We start from the raw sequence: 20,634 nt of genomic DNA on the forward strand, positions 1-20,634 counted from the left end.
TATCTTATCGTGCCTAGGAGGTTGCGGTTAATTTTGGTGATGGTCGCTTGCATTTCCTCTTTGCATTTTTGGATGGCATCTTCAAGGGGGTCGTCCTTGTCATTTTGCTTCCTCATGGCCGCTTGTTCTATTTGTTCGCTTGTTTCACAATCTATGCAAGTCCTTTGAGCCACACTAAGCATACAGTGGCATTTACCACATTATGCATACATGTTGATCCTCACTATGCATTCATTCAACACATAAAGCATACATTTTCCCCCCTTTTTCGCAAAATATATTCCACCTTGTTGTACCTGCTGCTGAATTGGCCGAAACCCTGTAACTCTAGCCTGCTGTTGACTTTGTTGCGAAACCCTAAACTGCCATTGTCGCGAACCCTAAAATTTGCTCCCTGCCCCGCTGTGCACTGAAACCCACTGTCGCACACCCTAATCTGGCATCGAGCGCGCAGGGCATGAGAAAGAAAGCACAGGTTCGGCCGCGTAGGACAGCAAGTTGCAGGTTCGGGTTGCGCGAACCAGCACAGAGAGAGAGAGAGAGAGAGAGAGAGTGATTTTTTAACGTCTATGTGAGGCCGAAGTCGGCCTATGAGACAAATCAAATATACATGTTGTATGTCCTCCATCTATCGAAAAAGACAAAACAATCCAAACTGGCACAAAATAAGGATAAGGATAAAAACCTTGGTTTGTGATGGGATCTGTGGGTGGGAATGGAGCTCGCGTATGTGCATGTCTATACGCTCAGGTAGTACACCATGCAAATGCATCAAGCTAGCTAGTTTTACATGAGAGGATCGTGAGCAAGAGCTGGTCAAAGCCGCAGCTGGGTGAGCCATCATTTGGGCTCGTCTCTCCTCAGTCGCTTGACGAGCTCGGGTCTGGATCTCCTCAATCTGTCTGCGATGGAGTCATGGGGCCCAGCATCCAATAACACGTGGGCGTTGATTGGCCAGCTCGTCTCAACCTGTTGGAGAGTCACTCCCCTCGGTGGATCTGGGAATGGAGGGGGTGTGGTCCTTTGGAAAAATCTATAAGCTGTGATTGCCCCCCACCCCTGGGGCCTATAACAGACTTGGACACCCCAAGTCTAGATTCTGTCGCGACACAATAGAGACTCACTTAAAATTCTTCATAATTAAAGAGTCGACACAGCTCGGCGTAGTTCTGTGCCTAGAGAGATTGACCCCAAAGACTTGGCGCCCCTTTCGATATTTCTTTTAATACTAACCTTTGAGCAAAGTACAACTCCCGTGGGTCCTCGCTCTCAGACTCTGCGTCCAGATGCCCTGAGAAGTGAGGCCCATTATTGATACAAAGGGATGCTAAAAGCAGAGCCCCCAAAAGCAGTAAACTTTAAAGTGATGCTTCCAAAAGCAACGTGGCAATATCTGGCAACAAAAAGCAGTTAGTGCAACTAGCAGAATTCCGTACAATTCTACCACGTCAACAGCAGCGCAAAAAGCAGAATTTCCGTACAACCACGTCAACAGTCAGTCATCGCATTTTTCAGGGTCCGTACAGCCTGCCTGCCACGTCGACATCCATACAGTACGACAATGCTGTACTGTTCTGCCACATCATCCTCTTATCGGGCAATAGGACATGCCACGTCACAACTTTGTGACATACCCCCCTCTTGAAATAATTGTAATCGCCCTTGATTACGCCTGCAAAACAGACAAAGGCCAGAAACCATTTCAGTAGACACTGACTCTAAGTACCTATGCACTAGACATGACACATCTAGTACTTGTACAAAGACAACAATCACATCACTACACGTGACATCGCATGACAAATCAATCACAGAAAGACTCATTCCAAATCTCAAACCATGCAATGTAACAGGGAATGGGCGGAACACAGCCCAAACGTTCCGAAACGGCGTCCGGACGAGTCCCATTTCCGAAACGGAGTCAAGAATAGGACACCGTTCCGGAACAGGGTGTGACCGGAACGGTGTTCTGAAACAGGGGCAACAGGGCAGAACGCGAGGCGGAATGGGGCGGAACGCGGGGAACAAGGCGGAACGCGGGGCAGAACGGGCAAAAGTAGGCATTTGGGGGCAGATTTGGGGCTGTTTGGGGTGACATATTTGGGGCAATTTGAGGGCAGGTTTGGAGACAGATTTGGGGTTGTTTAGGAGTTGATTTGGGACTAAGCTGAATGGAGGTAATTCAAGCCTTACTTTAGTTGACTGTTCCGGCCCCATTCCCGTTCCGGGCCCCCCTCCTCCCCGTTCCCGTCCCCTGTTCCCGCAACGTATTTAGTAACCGCACCTAGATCCATCCTGGACCTCACTGATGTCGGATTAATTAATCCTTATTGCGATCATGTCTATAGAGATTTATGAGATGAAAATGCTGCAATCATTTTGTCTTTCAGTTCTTGCACTCAAACAAGTCACATGAGAGAGTACAAATCATTCGTATTCAATTTCGGGAATTCCATTTCATAAAGTCATACAGCACAAAACTGTCAAACAGCAGTATCTCTAAAACCCAAACGGATATCAGTGACTCTATTCAATCCAAATAACGTGTGACAAAGGAGCAGAGTGACTCCCCACTTGTGTAATCCCTCTGCACTAGATTCAACCCTGCTGATCCACGGGATCTCTCGGAGTTGACGCAGCTAAACCGAATGCTTCAAGGTAAAGTTCCAAAATCTGAGGAGTATTTGCTAGGTCCTCCTCCATCCACTTCTCATCTAATGCCGGATAGTTCTTGAATTTAACTAAGAACCGTTGAATCACTTTACCTTTCACTTTTCTTTCCTTGTGTGCCAAAATTTGTTCAGGAACGAGTATCTCCTGGCTCTCTTCCACTTCAGACTGCTCATTTGGCTCCCCATCAATTGGCACCTGAGGACCTTTAAAAGGTTTCAAGAGACTCACATGGAATGCATTGTGAATCTTCCAAGTATCGAGCAGCTTGAGTTGAGAGGAGACATCATTTATCTTTTCTTTAATCTAGAAAGGGCCATAATACCTTACGCTAAGCTTTGGAAAAAGCCCCTCCTTTCCCTTTCGTTTCCTTAGGCGTGCCTTTTCAAAACGTAAGAGCACCCAATCGTCTTCCTTTAGTTTCAAGTCTCGTCGATGTCGATCTGCTACCTTCTTATGTTGTACTTGAGACTTCTCTAAAGCCTCGCGGACCTTGGCAAAAGCAGTGTCCGAGTCCCTCGTGTACTGGTCGGCTTCAAAAATCTTGTCTTTAGTGATGAGAAAGGATGGAACCTTTTGAGCACCTTCAATTATCTCAAATGGCGCCTTTCCTGTCGACGAGTGAACCGTGTTATGGTAGGCAAATTCCACCAAAGGCAAAAATCTTTCCCATTGAGTCTTTTGATCAGAGATGTAAGACTTCAATAAATCCAAAACAACTGAGTTTGCGATCTCAGATTGTCCATCTGTCTGCGGGGGAATGATGACAAGAACTGCAACCGCGTGCCAATGTTCTCCCAAATAGCCCTCCAAAAAAAACTTGTGAATCGAAGATCTCTATCGGAGACGATTGTCTGTGCAATGGACAGTCTTGCTAAATGGTTCGGCTTCACTGTTTTCTTCATTGGAATGAAGTGAGCTTGCTTGCTAAATCTATCAATGACAGACCAAATGCCATCGTGCCACTTTGTGTCTTCAGGAGATCAAAGATGAAATCCATTGCAATACTTTCTCAGGGGCGGGTGGGCATGGGTAAAGGCTGTAGTAATCCTTGTGCCTTATGCATGTCAAACTTGACCTTCTAGCATACTAAACAACTGCAAACAAAGTCGTCCACATCCTTCTCGAGTCTCGGCCAAAAGAAATAACGCTCCACCCCCTTCAAGGTGGTGTCGATGCCGCAATGACCCATAAATGGTGGACAGTGGCACTCTGTCAAAACCTTTTCCCTCAAAGGTTGCGTAACACACAACATTGTTTTCTTCATCAAGTAGCCATCCCATATGGAATATCCACGCACTATCTCCCCATTCTATATCCGAGTAAAAACATCGGTAAAGTCCAGATCGGTGGCGTACTAGTCAACCATATCCTCAAAGCTTCTGTGATGTATCATGGAAATAGCCAAAACGAGGAGCTTCCAAGACAATGCATCTCCCATTAAGTTTTTCTGTCCCTGAACATGGACAATCTGGAAGTGAAACTGTGACAAGATGTTAGCCTACCACATCTGCTTTTGCTACTTCTGTGACAAGTAGCATAGACTCTGATGATCGATAAAGACCGTAAAATCGTCTCCGAATAGATAATGTCGTCATAGTGTAAAAGCATGGATCACTGCCAACAGCTCTTTCTCGTAAATCTATGCTACCAATTTTGGCCTTGAAAACATTCTAGTTTCATAAGCAATCACATGGCCTTCTTGCATCAAGACCACTCCCAAACTACGACCACAAGCGTCACAATAAACTTCGAATGGCTTTTGCAAGTCTTGCAAAGCCAACACTGGTTCAGTAGTCAATTTTTCCTTAAATGTCTAAAAAGCAATCACCTGTGTTGGTCCCCATGAGAAAGGGACTCCTTTTTGAGCCAATAAGTGTAAAGGCGAAGTTATCTCTGCAAACTTCCGAATAAACTGCCGATAGTAAGAATACAAGCCCAAAAAGCTTCTAGCTTCGTGAACATTCTTCAAGTCAGGCCAATCGCGAATTGTCTTAATTTTGGCCGAATCAAAGAAAGTGCCCACAAAAGATCGATGCTCTCGGAAAATCCTATCCATCATTCGGTTGAAAGTTGTTGGATCATTGGTAAGTCCAAAAGGCATCACCAAAAATTCGTATAAACCAAAGCTTGTCCGAAAGGCTATATTGTAGACATCTCCCGAAGCGATTCTGATCTAATGATACCCACTTTTCAAATCAATCCTGCTGAAACAAGAGGATTCTGTCAAGAATATCATCGATCCTTGGAATCAAGAATCTGTTCTTGATGGTGAAATTATTGAGAGCTCTATAGTCAATGCACAATCTCCAAGATCCGTCTTTCTTTAGTACCAATAAAACCGGAAAACAATAAGGTAAAGTACTGGGCTAAATGAGACCCTTTTCAAGGTCTTTCACTTGGTTCATGATTTCTTCATTCTGGGCTCGGCAAACACGGTAAGGTGGCCAGTTCGGTGGTGTGGTTCCAGGAATCAGATCAATAGTGTGGTCCTCAGGATGAGATGGAGATAACTCCCCTGGCAGACCTTCCGATAAACAGTCAGCATGTGTGTGCATAAATTCTTGTCATTCTTTGTCCAATTCAGACATGTTCGTTCGTTGTTGATCATTCAATTCTTTCAAATAGATCGAGTAAACAAAAAGACTGGATTTCATTAATTTTGAAATGGCCGAAGCCGATACAATAGGGACGGACTCGCCCTTCAATTTTACATCGAGTACAATTTTCATGCCCTTCTCATTATTCAAGGTCGCTTTCTTGGCCCGATAGTCAACCACGGCGTTGTTCTTATGGTACCAAGGGATTCCTAGGAGGACGTCACACCCTTCCAAAGGCATGATGTAAAAGTCCTCGTGCCCTAAATACTCCTGACAATGCAAACAAAGTTTGCTAATGACAGACGTAATGGCTACATCCTGTTCGGGCGCTGCTAGAACTGCCTCTGCCGGTGGCCCCATGTTATCAGGCGTAATCTCGAGTCGAGCCGCCAATTCAAGTGAAATGAAGTTGGCTTTGGCTCCTCCATCAAAGAAGATGAGGGCTTCCTGATCTTTTACTTTGCCCCATGCACGGCAAAGTTCCGTACTTTCATTCATCTGGCTTGGGTCGGATCCCATGGAATCCGGTACCAATCTTGCTTTCATCTTGCCTTTTCTACCACGTTCTTCCACTGCTCTAGAACTCTCAGGTTTGTCTTCAGTTTGTTCTCGTTGTGCCTTTTTGGGGCACTTCGCGGAGATGTGCCCTTGTTCCCCGCAACCAAAACACTTCCCCTCTTTGAGATAGTCAAATGGGGTCGTGCATCTTTCTTTTTCTAGGAGTTCTTCTTTCTATTATCATTGGTCGAGGTCTGTCTGGTCTTCTCAATCAAAACTTCATCAGCGGGTAGGTCTGTCACGTGACACATCCAACCCTGTGTGTCCGTGGACAAGCTACAGCACGACAAGGGTTCAATCAGTCCAGATTTAGGAGTGTTCTGGCACTTTTATGAGTCTGTTCGCAGACCGTGCATGCCCAGGCACTTAGAGGAGATGCATATCCTCCGGTTGCACACAGCATGATCATAAGCATTTCCATCAAAATCCTTCAGGGGAATTTTACTGTGCATTTAACCTATTTTCCCTATTTTTGACATTTTTCACTTATTATTTTAAGTGACTTTTGTTGGGAACTAAGTAGGGAAATTTGGGTAAGATAATATATAAGCAAACCTAGGCTAGCACTATTTGGCAGAAGAGCAAGGAGAACACAGGGCATAGGCAGCAGGTTCCCCCTCTCTCTCTCAAGCAGTACCTTTCCCCCTTGGTGGCGTTTTTCCTCCAAGCAAGAACCTCAGCACCCTGGCGTTTTTTAGCAAAGCTTCATCGCCATAGACTCCAGCACCATAGCGTTTTCAACATCAGTCTCATCGGCAGAAAACCAGCGTTTTCAGCTTCAGTAGACCAACGTTTTCAGCTTCAGAAAACCAGTGTTTTCAGCCTCAGAAAACCAGCGTTTCCAGCCTCAGAAAATCAGCGTTTTGCATCAGCAAATTCAGCGACAAGAAGCATCCCAAGCATTCAGTTTTCAGCCATAGTCTCGTCCTCATCGTCCACACCGTCGACATCGACATAGCCCCATTTAGATTTGCATCGGCGTCTTGTACCAGATTGTGCAATCAATAGTAACCACTCTCGCCATCGAGAGTGGGGCCCTTGGAGGAGGGTTTTACAACGTCTCTGGTGTCGTATTTTCTTCTCTATCTCTCACTCTCATACACTTTCACGCACAGTGTCCTTTCACTTTGTTTGTGTCCATTGCACTCTCTCACTAAAGGAATGGAAGGCTCTCCCTTCCATAGGAACAAAGGAACCTTGAGCACAGTTCGGCGCACTCAAGGAAAGAACCACAAGAATCACAAGAAATTTTTTTGCTTGTTGAGGTCGCACGAACCCAAGTTCACTTGGGCGTGTCGATTCCTAATTGTGTTTTTGAAGAGTGATAATACGTTCGGTTCAAGTGCTTGTATAGACTTCTCCTTAGTATTAAAGATACTATTATGGGGGGGGGGGACCAACCAATCTTCCCGTCCCCAGGACTGTGTCGATCTTCTCACTCTCTCTATCTATTTCTCTCTATATACTTTGGCTTCATATTAAGTGATAAGTTATGTTTATCCGAGTATATTTTATATTGCTATGCGCTCCCGTTTGTGACAAGCGGCCTCTCCAAGATGTTGTCTCTTGCAGTACATTGACAAGGATCCTCTCCAAGATGCCGTCTCTTGGAGAGCATTCATTGCTGATATGCCCAACATGGCTATGGCAAGGAAGCTTTGTCTCTTGAGAGCATTGATTGTAGGGTATGCCCAGCCTGGTTGTGACAAGGAACCTCTTGTCTGTTTTAACCAAATGCAAAGGGAAGGCCTCTCTCAAGATGCAATCACTTATGCTTGCGCCTCTCAAGCATGTGGCCTTACGCGAAACGTTCACGAATTCACTATGAGATTGCTACATAGGGGCTATTGGAGAAACATGTTGTGCTTGGCTGTGCTTTGATCGATATGTATAACAAAACATGGCTGTGTCAAAAAAGCTTCAGGCTGTTTTCACTCGAGGGGAAGGGAAAGCCTTCTATCCAGATGTGATTGCTAGCCAAGGGCTGTTCAAGAAACATGTTGGAGTAGGTTAATTACAGATATGCCCAAAATGGCTTTGGCAAGAAAGCTCTGGGCTGGAATCACCTATGCTTACACAAGGTGAAAGAATTCATGATGTGACTGCTAGTCAAGGGACATTGGAGAAAGATTTTGTTCCTCGTTGATCGTTATGTATGTCATATGTGGTGCCTTCGCAAAAGCACAAAGAGTTTTTGATGGGCATCCCCTCCGGGATGTCGTCTCTTGGAGCACGTTGGTTACAACATATGCCCAATATGGTTGTTGTAACAAACTGCTGACATGTCAAAGCCTAAAGAATGGAAACCCTAATTTCTGCCAGAAACCCTAACTACTGAAACCCTAATTCTGGAAACCCTAACCCTAACCCTCAGGGCAACGTAGCAGATTTCCGAAAATTGTGCTGGCATGATGACGTGGCAGGCTGTATGGATTTTTGTGTTTTGCGCTGGCTGATGGCGTGGCAAGCTGTACGGATTTCCGTGATTTATGTTGGCAGCTTTTTGGCTTTGTTTTTGGACCAGAAGCTTTTAAGTTTGAAGGCTTTTTACTGTAAACTGCTTTTTAGGCCAAGGGCCTTTAAATATGAGGTTAGGGCTCATTCTCTCGAAGGGGCAGAGTCTCGAGTACCGGCCTGTACTGTGTTGATGCAATATAAAGAAATACCGAAAGGGGCGCCAAGGTTTGGGGCCAATACTCTCTGGGGTGGAATTCCGCCACTCCGTGTCGCGTGTCGTCTCTCTCTCTCTCTCTCTCAGTTCTGTTGTTATTGAAGTGCTAAAAGTCTGTTCAGTCTGTTCTTTTCTATTGGCACGTGGTGCTCGTCTTGTGACAGTGGTATCAGAGCATCAGGCGTGTGCTTTTCTAAAAGCATACTGGTCCTGCAAAAGAGCAAACAGAGCTATTGGAATTTTATTGGGAGGTATCCTCGCCCTCCAACCCGGATGGAATTTTATTGGGAGGTATCCTCACCCTCCAACCAACCCGGACCTATTAGTCACTCCCACCCTTACTTCGTCGCGCATCGGGCGCGCTCCCGTCTTCACCGCAATGTCTTACAGGGTATAAGCCAATTAAGAACCCAATACTTGGAATTCATGGATTCGGCAGAATATTTGCAGTTTCTGTTCAACAAGCTTCACGACATTCTTTCGCGGCATCCTCAGCAGAATCTTTCGATGCTGCAAAGTTTTCAACAATTTTTGAACTACATGTTACCCCCTTTGATGCCCCAGGTGGTACCTCCTCCTCCGGCACCAGAAAGTACGAGAGCTTCCAATCGGCAACCTTCTCAGCCGTCTGTTCCGATCGGGGGAGTCTTCAAGAATATGGTGCAACCATCTGACCCTGATCCAGTGCAACCGCCTTTGCCACCGCCATTGCCCCCACCTCCACCACCACCGCCACCAGGCTACAATGTTTGGAGCCCATATAGATACCCTTATTATCCATACCCGGGACATGCACCTAACCAACCCAAAGATTTCAAAGATGGTGGCACGACAGTCAAATTTTTCACTTTTTCCGGGATGAAAGATCGCAAGAAAGCATTACAGTTCCTACAGCAATTCGACAACATCTATGCTTTGGGGAACTATACAGAAAAATCCAAGATTTCTCGAGCAGCGGGATTTCTTAAAGATAATGCTATGCAATGGTGTAGTTCAATCGCGACACAACCGCATGCTCCAAGGACCTGGCAAGCTTTCAAGACAGTTTTTGTGCGTAGTTATATGACTTCAATGTTTAAAGTCCGGATTTTGGCAGAGTAGGGCAACTTGAAAATGCTTGCCACCGAAACCATGGACGACTATAACCAAAGGTTTCTCGACGTGTACCTTCCGGTGTCCTCCTATAAGTTCATTCCCTTGGAGGACCAGTGCGAGCGCTACACCATTGGACTACCATCACCATTGCAGGAATATTGTCTCTCCAAGCAAGTCTCTACCATGCAAGAGCTTATGGACCATGCCGCGGTCGGCTACAAGCTCATGAAAGGAAAGTTTGAGTTTACCATAGAAGAAGTTGTTGCCACTAACCAGAACTACCGGCAACAACGAACAAATTCTCGAGAATCCCGTGAAAACCAACCTCAACGGCCTCGTTTGACACAACTTCAACAAGACGCCTTGTTACAAGAAGGCCGATGCTTCAAATGTTTCCAAACAGGGCATACGTTCAATACATGTCCTGAGCGACCCTTGACGTCCTCAGTGCAACCTTCTGCTCCCACAACAGACAAATCCCCGCGGCCACCTCCGACCAAGAAGCCTAGACCTGCTATTGGACTAGTACCCGATATTTATGGTATACACCTCGAGAGTTTATGGAAAAGTCAACGGCTTGAAAGCCCTTATTTTCTTTGACCCCGGAGCTATGGAGAACTTCATCCATCCAGAATTCTTGAAGCAGATGCACTTTGATTATGATGCAGAGGGTGGAGAAATTGAAGCTGAGCTAGCCACGGGGCAAACTTAGAAAGTGGTACCGCTCATTGGTGCACTTCCAGTGACTATACAAGATTATCATGGAAAAGCCGATTTCCACATTATGAAGTTGGGCAATTGCGACGTTCTCTTGGGCATGCCCTGGCACGACAAGAATGATGCAACTCTCCAAGTCCGGAACCGAACCATCACCGTGATGCAGAAGGGCAAGCCCGTTGTCCTCAAAGTTCGATTGTCCGAACAAAACCCCGAATGACCTCTCTAGTTGTTTTCAAATTTCTACTTAGATACTTTTGAACATTGTTTGAGAAAGTATTGTTTGAACTTTGTTTGAAATGGATGCTATCTGTTTTAAACCTGTCTTGGTGCCGATTTGAAATGTTTGACTCTGGTTTCAATACTGGTTTCATTGAATGGTGATTTTTACTCCCGAGTGGAGGAATGAGAAATACAGTCTTGATATTGTTTGAACCTCGGAACGACGCAGGCCGATGCCTGGGGAGCGTTTCGTTGTATGCTAGAAAATCTCCGAACGACGCACGCCGATGCTTGGGGAGCGTTTGGTTGTATGCTTGAACCTCCGAGCGACGCAGACTGTGGTTTGGGGAGCGTTTGGTTGTACGGTCCTCTGAGCTCATGGCCCGGACCTTTTTAGGTTATTTGCGGGGGGAGTGACGAGGTAGTCGTTGAGTAGCTTCATACCGCAGACCGTTTGTCTCGAGGGAGTGCTCAACGGCGCTGTTTGTTGTGTCTTGTAACATGCATATGTGAGCATGTGTGTTGCATTGTGATGTGTCAATTATTGAATATTCCTAATTGGATGAGATTGCCTGGGTATGTAATTTTAGTGCATCATGACACCCGTGGAACTTGAGTTGTTTTGCAGATATGTTGTAATTGCGGACGGTTACTCTCTTTCAAGAAGGGAAGATGTAACAAACTGCTGACGTGTCAAAGCCTAAAGAATGGAAACCCTAATTTCTGCCAGAAACCCTAATTGTTGAAACCCTAATTTTGAAAACCCTAACCCTAAAACCTGCAAACCCTAGTTCTGGAAACCCTAACCCTAAAAACTGCAGAAACCCTAACCCTAACCCTAAGGGCAGCGTAGCAATTTTTGAATATTGTGCTGGCATGATGACGTGGTAGGCTGTACGGATTTCTGCGTTTTCCACTGGCTGATGACATGGCAGGCTGTACGGATTTCCGTGATTTATGCTGACAGCTTTTTGGCTTTGTTTTTGGACCAGAAGCTTTTAAGTTTGAAGGCTTTTTACTGTAAACTGCTTTTTAGGCCAAGGGCCTTTAAATATGAGGTTAGGGCTCATTCTCTGGCATGCTTCAGTACGAAGGTGCAGAGTCTCGAGTAGTGGCTTGTACTGTGTTGATGCAATATAAAGAAATACCGAAAGGGGCGCCAAGGTTTGGGGCCAACACTCTCTGGGGTGGAATTCCGCCACTCTGTCGCGTGTCGTCTCTCTCTCTCTCAGTTCTCTTGTTATTGAAGTGCTAAAAGTCTGTTCAGTCTGTTCTTTTCTGTTGGCACGTGGTGCCCGTCTTGTGACAGTTGTGGCAAGGAAGCTCTGGTCTGTTTTAGCTAGATGCCAGGAAAGGCCTCTCTCCATATGAAATCAAGATGTGACTTCAAGGAATGTGGCCTTACGCAAGACTTTCACGTGGGTGAGAGAATTCCCGATGTGATTACTACTCAAGGGCTGTTGGAGAAACATGTGCTGCTTGGTGATGCTTTGGCCGATTCGTGTCACGTGACACATCCAACCCTATGTGTCCGTGGACAAGCTACAGCACGACAAGGGTTCAATTCAGTCCAGTCAGTCTAGATTTAGAAGTGATCAGGCACTTTTGTGAGTCTGTTCGCAGACCGTGCATGCCCAGGCACTTAGTGTAGATGCATATCCTCTGGTTGCACACAGCATGATCATAAGCATTCCCATCAGAATCCTTCAGGGGAATTTTCCAATGTATTTGACCTATTTTCCCTACTTTTGACATTTTTCACTTATTATTTTAAAGTGACTTTTGTTGGAAAGTAGGTAGGGCAATTTTGCTAAGTTTGTATATATGCAAATCTAGACCAGCACTAATTGGCAAAAGAGGCAGGAGCACAAGCTCAACAGGCAACTTCTCAACAAGAACCCCCTTGGTGGCGTTTTCTCCTCCAAGCAAAGACTCCCCTTCCCTAGCGTTTTCAACGGTCCTAGCGTTTTCCACCACAGCACCATCGCCATAGCCTCTAAGCCCTGGCGTTTCCAGAACCCCAAGTCGCCCCCATTTGCATGGCGTTTTTCAGAAGATAAGGAACCAGCAGATTTCAGCCTTGACAAGCCTCAGAACCGGCAGATTTCAGCCCGCAAAGAGCAGCCCACATCAGCGTTTTTGGTTCCAGAGATTTTCAGCCATTAGCGTTTTTGGGACAGCAGCAAATCAACGACAGATTTCAGCCAGTAGCGTTTTTGGACAGCAGTACAAAAGCATCAGCTTTCAGCCCTTAGATCGGTCTCGCCATTCCCATCGTCGTCATCGATCTAGCCTAGACTTGCATCAGTCACATGCATCCACTTTGTACGAGTTTGTGCAATCAATAGTAGACCACTCTCGCCAACGAGAGTGGGGCCTTCGGAGGAGGGTTTTTACAATGTCTCTAGTGTCATATTCTCTTCTCTCTCTATCTCTCAGTCTCATACACTTGCACGCACAGTGTCCATTCACTTTGTTTGTGATCATTGCAATCTCTCATTAAGAACAGAAGGCTCTCCTTTCCATAAGAACAAAAGGAACCTTGAGCATAGTTCGGAGCACTCATCTTGAGCAAAGTTCAAACATTCATTCCGTTGCACCTAACATTAGTATCAGAGCTTTGGCAGTGTTCTGTATCACTCAAGGAAAGAACCACAAGAACCACTTTTTTTTTTTTTGCTTGTTGCGTCGCACGTAACCCAAGTCCTCTTGGGCGTGTTGATTCCTAATCGTGTTTTTGAAGAGTGACAGGAAACCCAAGAAAGAAGGGCTTGTCCAGCCTCCCCTGTGCCTATTTTCACTCATTGAGAGCGGACCGTGCACTTAGCGGCCGGCCAGTCGACGTGAGATGGGAAAAAGCAACCTTGGTGTGAGCGCAAGGCCGCCAAGGGGTGCACCCGTAGAAAAGAGCAAAACTCGGGTGAAGAGAAGATCCTTCTCGAACACACATTGCAAGCGAAAGAAGAACCTCAAGAACCCCAAGAAACCAAGACCCGCAAGAACCCAAGTTCCTCGTGAACTTAAGAACCCAAGACCACAAGAATTCACAAGAGCCCAAGACTTCAGTGGATGGTCGTCACTCGAAGTGGAATGGATACTTCGCTTGGAGGTGATGAGCATGAGAGAGGCGAAGAAGAATTTTCCCCACCAAGAGGTTTTTCCGACCCTCCCCCTTCCCCATCTACGCCAAGGATTGCACTAACTCCTATGAAGGAGTTGGAGCAATTGTTTATGGAAAGACAGTTAGAACGAGAAGAAAGAAAAGCAGAAAGAGAAGCAGAAAGAAAGGCCTACGAAGAACGAAGGGCAGCCATAGATCGTGAATACAAAGAAGGAATGGCAACCATAGAGCGTGAGCACAAGCAAGCACGCTTGGAAGCCAAAGAAAGACAAGCAATATTTGATCGCGAGAACAACAAAAGACAAGCAGAATATGATCGCGAGAACAAAGCAAGACAAGAGAAGGGCGATCAACACATGAAAGAGTTGTGACAACTTTTTTCTCAAGTGCAGGCGTACTTTGCACAGAATCAGGGAAAAAAGACTCTCTCAGTCTCTACTTCTCCAAAGCAAGACACACATGATTTGCATGATAATTTGAATGACAATAATAAGCATGATGATTTGCATGGTGATCAAGATGTGATTTCTCACAAGCATGATGATTTGCATGAAGATGACGTGATTGTTCACAAGGATGATGAGTTAGTTGATACTTTCTCTAGTGAAGCTAACCTCATTGCAGATTCGATCAATCACAAAGAATCGATCTTGGCTCTCGAGTCGAGGTCCAAAGAACCCCCACAGGAAGATTCGACCAATCGGGAACAACCGATCTTGGCTCTCGAGCCTAGGTCCAAAGAACCCTCACAGGAAGTATTATGTGTTCGCATGATTAGTACGGACGCATTGTTCGAGTGTTTCATTCATGATCGTTTCCTGTATTTTCGTCAGCGTCTTTATGTGATCCCTTTTCCTAGGCATGACATATTGTACGATGAGCACGTTTCACTCATGAATGAGCACGAATGTATGCGGATTGTTCATGAAAAGCTGAAAAGTATGTATGTAAGGAAGTCACATTCCATGTCTCTTCCTTGGCATGACACATTCGTAGCACGAGCACATGAAAGTATAAGCACCAAACATGGGCATTTCCGTTGTGAATAGCCAAAGTTGATTGCTTTAGATCTGAAGAGCAAGATTCGATCTCATTGTTTGCGTGTGTGTGGTGAACGGTTTGGCACTCCGTCTCTTTATTCATCTACATTGCATGCACAGTCTTTTAGGAAGACAAGATTTTTTCCAGTCACTTTACATGGAATAGGTATGTTCATGTTTTTGTGTTGGAAGTGGTTTCATGAATTTTCAGCCATGGAGATTCTTGACGAAGAAGAAGCATGACTCTCGACAAAGTTGAAGCATTGAAGGAGCCACAGAAGACTTTGTGTCGCTTTCGGCGCGGCCCAAAGAAGCAAGCGTTGCAGACCTTTATGAAGTTCAAATACCGCACGACCCACACATCAGAGTGGGCCGGCGAAGAGTCCCTTCCAGGATTCCGGATGCTATTGGCGATCTCCCTCGACGCCATACAGTTCGGTATCAGTACCTCACTTTGAAAAGGAGGGGATGTCACGTGACACATCCAACCCTATGTATCCGTGGACAAGCTACAGCACGACAAGGGTTCAGTTCAGTCCAATCAGTCTAGATTTAGAAGTGATCTGGCACTTTTGTGAGTCTGTTCGCAGACTGTGCATGCCCAGGCACTTAGTGTAGATGCATATCCTCTGGTTGCACACAGCATGATCATAAGCATTCCCATCAGAATCCTTCAGGGGAATTTTCCAATGTATTTGACCTATTTTCCCTACTTTTGACATTTTTCACTTATTATTTTAAAGTGACTTTTGTTGGAAAGTAGGTAGGGCAATTTTGCTAAGTTTATATATAAGCAAACCTAGACTAGCACTAATTGGCAGAAGAGGCAGCAGGAGCACAAGCTCAACACGCAACTTCTCAACAAGAACCCCTTGGTGGTGTTTTCTCCTCCAAGCAAAGACTCCCCTTCCCTAGCGTTTTCCACCACAGCACCATCGCCATAGCCTCTCAGCCCTGGCATTTCCGGAACCCCAAGTCGCCCCCATTTGCATGGCGTTTTTCAGCAAATAAGGAACCAGCAGATTTCAGCCTTGACAAGCCTCAGAACCGGCAGATTTCAGCCCGCAAAGAGCAACCCACATCAGCGTTTTTGGTTCCAGAGATTTTCAGCCATTACCGTTTTTGGGACAGCAGCAAATCAGTGACAGATTTCAGCCAATAGCGTTTTTGGACAGCAATACAAAAGCATCAGTTTTCAGCCCTTAGATCGGTCTCGCCATTCCCGTTGTCGTCATCGATCTAGCCTAGACTTGCATCAGTCACAAGCATCCACTTTGTACGAGTTTGTACAATCAATAGTAGACGACTCTCGCCAACAAGAGTGGGGCCTTCGGAGGAGGTCTCTGGTGTCGTATTCTCTTCTCTCTCTATCTCTCAGTCTCATACACTTGCACGCACAGTGTCCATTCACTTTGTTTGTGATCATTGCACTCTCTCATTAAGAACCGAAGACTCTCCTAGAAAAAAGGAACCTTGAGCATAGTTCGGAGCACTCATCTTGAGCAAAGTTCAAACATTCATTCCGCTGCACCTTACAATTCGTATGCCAAATGTTGTACCCTTACAAAATCGCGAAAAAAATTTGATGAGCTTCCTGTTTGGGATGTCTCACTTCGAATGAATATTGTCACGGATACTTGAGAGTCTATCTTCTTGAGGTTTCTACGAGAAAGCACTAGAAGATTCTAGAAGAATGGTGTGGAAGATTCTAGAAGATTGAGGAAAGTTTTAAAAGGTTCTAGAAGATGGCTTGCATCATCGCTTATGCCATCGCCTACATCATTGCTTATGTCATCACTTGCATTATCACTAGAAGGTTCTAGAGGAATCTAGAAGAATCCGAAAGATTCTAGAATGTTCTAAAAGGTTCTAAGAGTATCTAGTAGATTCTAGAAGATTCTAGAGGTATTAAGAAGATTCTAGAAGTAGCTAGAGGATTCTAGAAGTAGTTAGAGGAATCTAGAAAGTTCTAGAAGCTTGAAGAAGAATCTAGAAGATCCTAGAAAGTTCTAGAAGCTTGAAGAAGAACCGAGAAGGTTCTTAACCTCCTTAAGCTTGAGCTAGAAGGTTCATAATTGTCACGTGCACACTTCACTTGCTCTACGTGGACATGCTTCTGCTACAGTCTAGCATGAGTCTTAGCTTAGGACTGAGGTTGGGACCTTTGTGAGCCACTAGCAGAACGTGCATGCCCAGGCCGGTCATAGTTCCATACCCTCTCTTGCACAGTACAATAATTTCAGCATACAAGCATTTTACCACGTGAACCACCTCTTATAGGTCACTTATTTATAAGTGACTCTTAAAATTCTTTTTAGAAATTGTGGATTTGTTGGGAAGCTTGCCTGACCCAGCATATAATTCCTATAAATGAAGAACTAGAGCTACCAGAATCAGGGAGAGGAGCAAAGGCCACCGAGCCACAGTACAAGCCTCTCAAGTACCCTAGCGTTTTCAGTCTTCAAGACCAGCGTTTTTGCATCAACATTCAACCCATTCCATCGCGGCAGATCCTCGCGACAATCAGCCCGCCATCATCAACAAGCCAACATTTTGACAATTCAGCCATTATCAGCAGCAGATCAGCATTTTCAGATTCAGCCATAGTGTCGTCATCGTCGTCGCGTCACCATTTTCAGCTTAAAGCCAGCAATCAGTTTTCAGCCATCAAGCACCCTAGCGTTTTGCATTTTCAGCCTAGCCTCGTCATTCCTTGCAGACCCCTTACCATCGACACCGCTAGCAGATTCCAGCTTTCAACCGTAGCGTTGACGTTGTCGTCATCGTCGTCACAGTACCCAGCACCAAGTATCCCTTATGCCTTGGCTCGGCATTAGGATCCACAGAACCTCGTCGTCGTCGACATAGACCCATCAAGAACCTCGCCGTCATCGTCGTCACAATACCCAGCACCAAGTATCCCTTGTGCCTTGGCTCGGCATTAGAATCCACAGAACCTCGTCATCATCGACATAGTCTCCATCGAGAACCTCGTCGTCGACATCATCGTCGCCGACATAGACTCCATCAGTACCTCGTCGTCGTCGTCATCGGCATAAACTCCATCAGTACCTCGTCATCGACATAGACCCATCAGTACCTCGTCATCGACACAAACCCAGTAGTACCCCGTCGTCGTCATCATCATCGTCGACAAAGAACCCATCAATACCCACAGTACCCTAGCATCAATACCCATTAGCATCAGCATCTCAACATTTAGTCATTGTATCAGCATTGTGCAAGAATAACGAAAGTACTTGCTCTGGCAACAGAGCAAGGGGGACCTTGAGGGTTTGGGACCCGACATACCATCTCTCTCTCTCTCTCTCTCTCTCTCTCTCTCTCTCTCTCTCTCTCTCTCTCACACACACACACACACACACACACACATTCAATTCAATTCAATTCTTTCAAGTGAAGGAAAGTGTCCCTTGTGTTTGTGTGGAGTACTAGATTCGAGCTAAATCCTTAAAGTTTAAACACTTCCGTTGCACCTAACAATAACCTCCTTAAGCTTGAGGAAGAACCTAAAAGATTCTTAACCTCCTTAAGCTTTAGTATAAATAGAGGTCTTGCAAGGGCTACAAGCCCCTCAGTCTTCTCAACACTAGTTGTGAGGCTCCTGCGAGGTAAGCCCTCTTCCAGTGCTCGTCTTGTGTTCGAGTCTTGCTCTTGTAATCAAGTCTTGCCTTGTACTCTAGCATTGCAATGCAAGTTTTGTAATCAAGTTCTCTTTATCAAGTATTAAGTCTTGAAATCAAGATTAAAGTCGTGTTCAAGTTTCGAGCTCTTGTATATTGTGAGCACCTCCTCTCACTCTCTTCTACCTCGAGACGTGCTCATAACAAATATGGCTGAAAAGGTTCTTGATGAACTCGTTCATTGCACGATATGCCCAATGTGGCTATGGCAAGGAAGCACCGAATACATAGATTAGAGAATTCACGATGTGATTCCTAGTCAAGGGCTATTGGAGACACATATTATGCTTGGAAATGCGTTGGTTGATAGGTATGCCAAATATGGTGCCCTATCTAAAATGTTCTCTCTTGGAACGCGTTGATTGCAAGAAATGTCGGACATGGCTGTCGCAAGGAAGCTCCGTGTTGTTTTCACAGGATGCAAAGGGAAGGCCTTTCTCCATGTGCAATCACCTATGCTTGCATCTTGAAGGCATGTGGCCTTACGCAAGATGCAAGACATTGATATGGATGAGAAAAGCTTTTCCTTTTGCATCGGAACAATAGCTCTAAAACCGGTTACATTGCTTATGTTTTATAGTATCTATCTAAATCTTATTGAATCTGATTCAATTGTTTTTCCCACACATAAAGTGGACATTCTTAGCAACAGAGACATTATAAAATTGACAGTTTTGGAAACCCACGAAAGTACTCTCGTCATGTAATTTACCAATCTTCAATGAACTCACTTCCAACATTGAAAGCCCAAGTCCGGCTCCTCAAACTAAGAGTCTCCCACGCTAAAGGAAAGGAGGGCGCGTCTTTTCGTGATTATAACAATAGGGGAGAATAGCACCACCTCCAGCCGCACATTTAACGATCGTGTGTGCAAAGTGTCCAAATTATGATCACTTGTAGTGTAGAATGTGCACAAATGTGATTATAACTAAATGCATTGCATTAGAAATATGTACAAAAAAGAAACTTCTAATAATTGGTTTTTTGTCTACAAGAAAAATACAAGTACAAAGAAAGAGGGATGTTCTTTGGAAAGTACTCTACAATATTAACATACACACACTTGTTTGAAAGTACCTCTCATCTAATCTTCGCTCTTTTTTCAAAGATTTCGTTAATGAAGTGGACTATCTAAATCTAGAATTGTTTGAACACCAAAACAGTCGTCGAACTGTTTGAACACCAAAACAGTCGTGTCTCTCTCTCTCTCTCTCTCTCTCTCTCTCTCTCTCTCTCCGTGCATTACTAGTTGTACAATGTTTTCAAATCAACATTTGGGGATAACTACAGTCGGTTCAAAAAGTGCATGATTGGAATTAATTCACCCATTTTTCAATTAACCGTCCCACATGATAGTTAAAATTAACAGTCTACGGCTAAGGATCTTGCATCATTATCTGAAACAATGTGAATGCAACAGCATAAAAGCTCGATATCTGCTGATCAAACTCGAGCATAACGAGAGAACCAGGCGGGAAGACTGTACCTGCGGGAAGAAGGTAGAGACATCAGATCCTTGGGAAATGAGGGCGAGAAGACGTTTCAGGGCTTCCACCTTCTCGGCATCGAACTTGCTGTCAAGAAGCCGAACAATGTCGGCATCGTGAGGATCGTCATAGAAATGTGCGTCAGTCCCAGCCTTGAGCACGAGCGATGAAGCCCTCGTGAAGCTGGCCGCCGTAGAAGCCAGCTGCGGAAACATCTTGCACAGAGAGAGAGAGAGAGAGAGAGAGAGACGATCGGGAATTACTCGTCACAGAAAATTACCTTGGCTGGATCGACCTACTTACCTCGGCCACGGGCAAGGAAATGGTAGACAAGGAAAAATCTATATATAATCTATAGGCTATCTATATCTATACAACAAGTTTATGGGGGAATCTCAAAGGTTTGACACATGGCACACAAAGCTACATCAAGCCACCCTTCTCCCAAAAGTGTCAAAGAATGCAACGGTCGAAACTCCAGCCCAAGTAGATATTGCTCCCCATGTCCTCCAAAGTCCACTTGCCACCACAGGCCAACTCGGCTCCCTTAGCCACAGGCCACCATGTGTTAGCAGCAAGCTAACTCGTATATCATTTTTCGGAGCTTTCATTGTAATTTTGATGGAATCGGGAATATTGTAACTCTTATGTTCTAGATAAACATTGTAATTGATGAGTCGGGGCTACAAGCTGTCTTTAGTTATAGCTCCCAGATTATTAGTTTTGACCACAAAAACCTTGGCTAAGAT

At 45.1% G+C, this 20,634-nt stretch overlaps 1 protein-coding gene across 2 annotated transcripts in view; it reads right to left on the reverse strand.

The window, feature by feature from the left end:
• PAT2 (protein affected trafficking 2) overlaps nt 1–20,212 on the reverse strand; it is a 40,030-nt gene extending 19,818 nt beyond the window's left edge. The window contains exon 1 of one of the 2 annotated variants that reach the window (XM_086506593.1): nt 19,885–20,212. In XM_086506593.1, coding sequence (XP_086362719.1) covers nt 19,885–20,100 — 216 coding nt within the window. In that variant the 5' untranslated portion in view covers nt 20,101–20,212. The remainder of the gene's footprint in view (nt 1–19,884) is intronic. The other variant, XM_086506594.1, reaches the window with a different exon arrangement.
• Between the last annotated feature and the right edge of the window lie 422 nt (nt 20,213–20,634).

The sequence above is a fragment of the Adiantum capillus-veneris genome, chromosome 30 (assembly GCF_014529385.1).
Source record: "Adiantum capillus-veneris isolate H3 chromosome 30, ASM1452938v2, whole genome shotgun sequence".
In the NCBI taxonomy this organism is placed as follows: Eukaryota; Viridiplantae; Streptophyta; class Polypodiopsida; order Polypodiales; family Pteridaceae; genus Adiantum; species Adiantum capillus-veneris.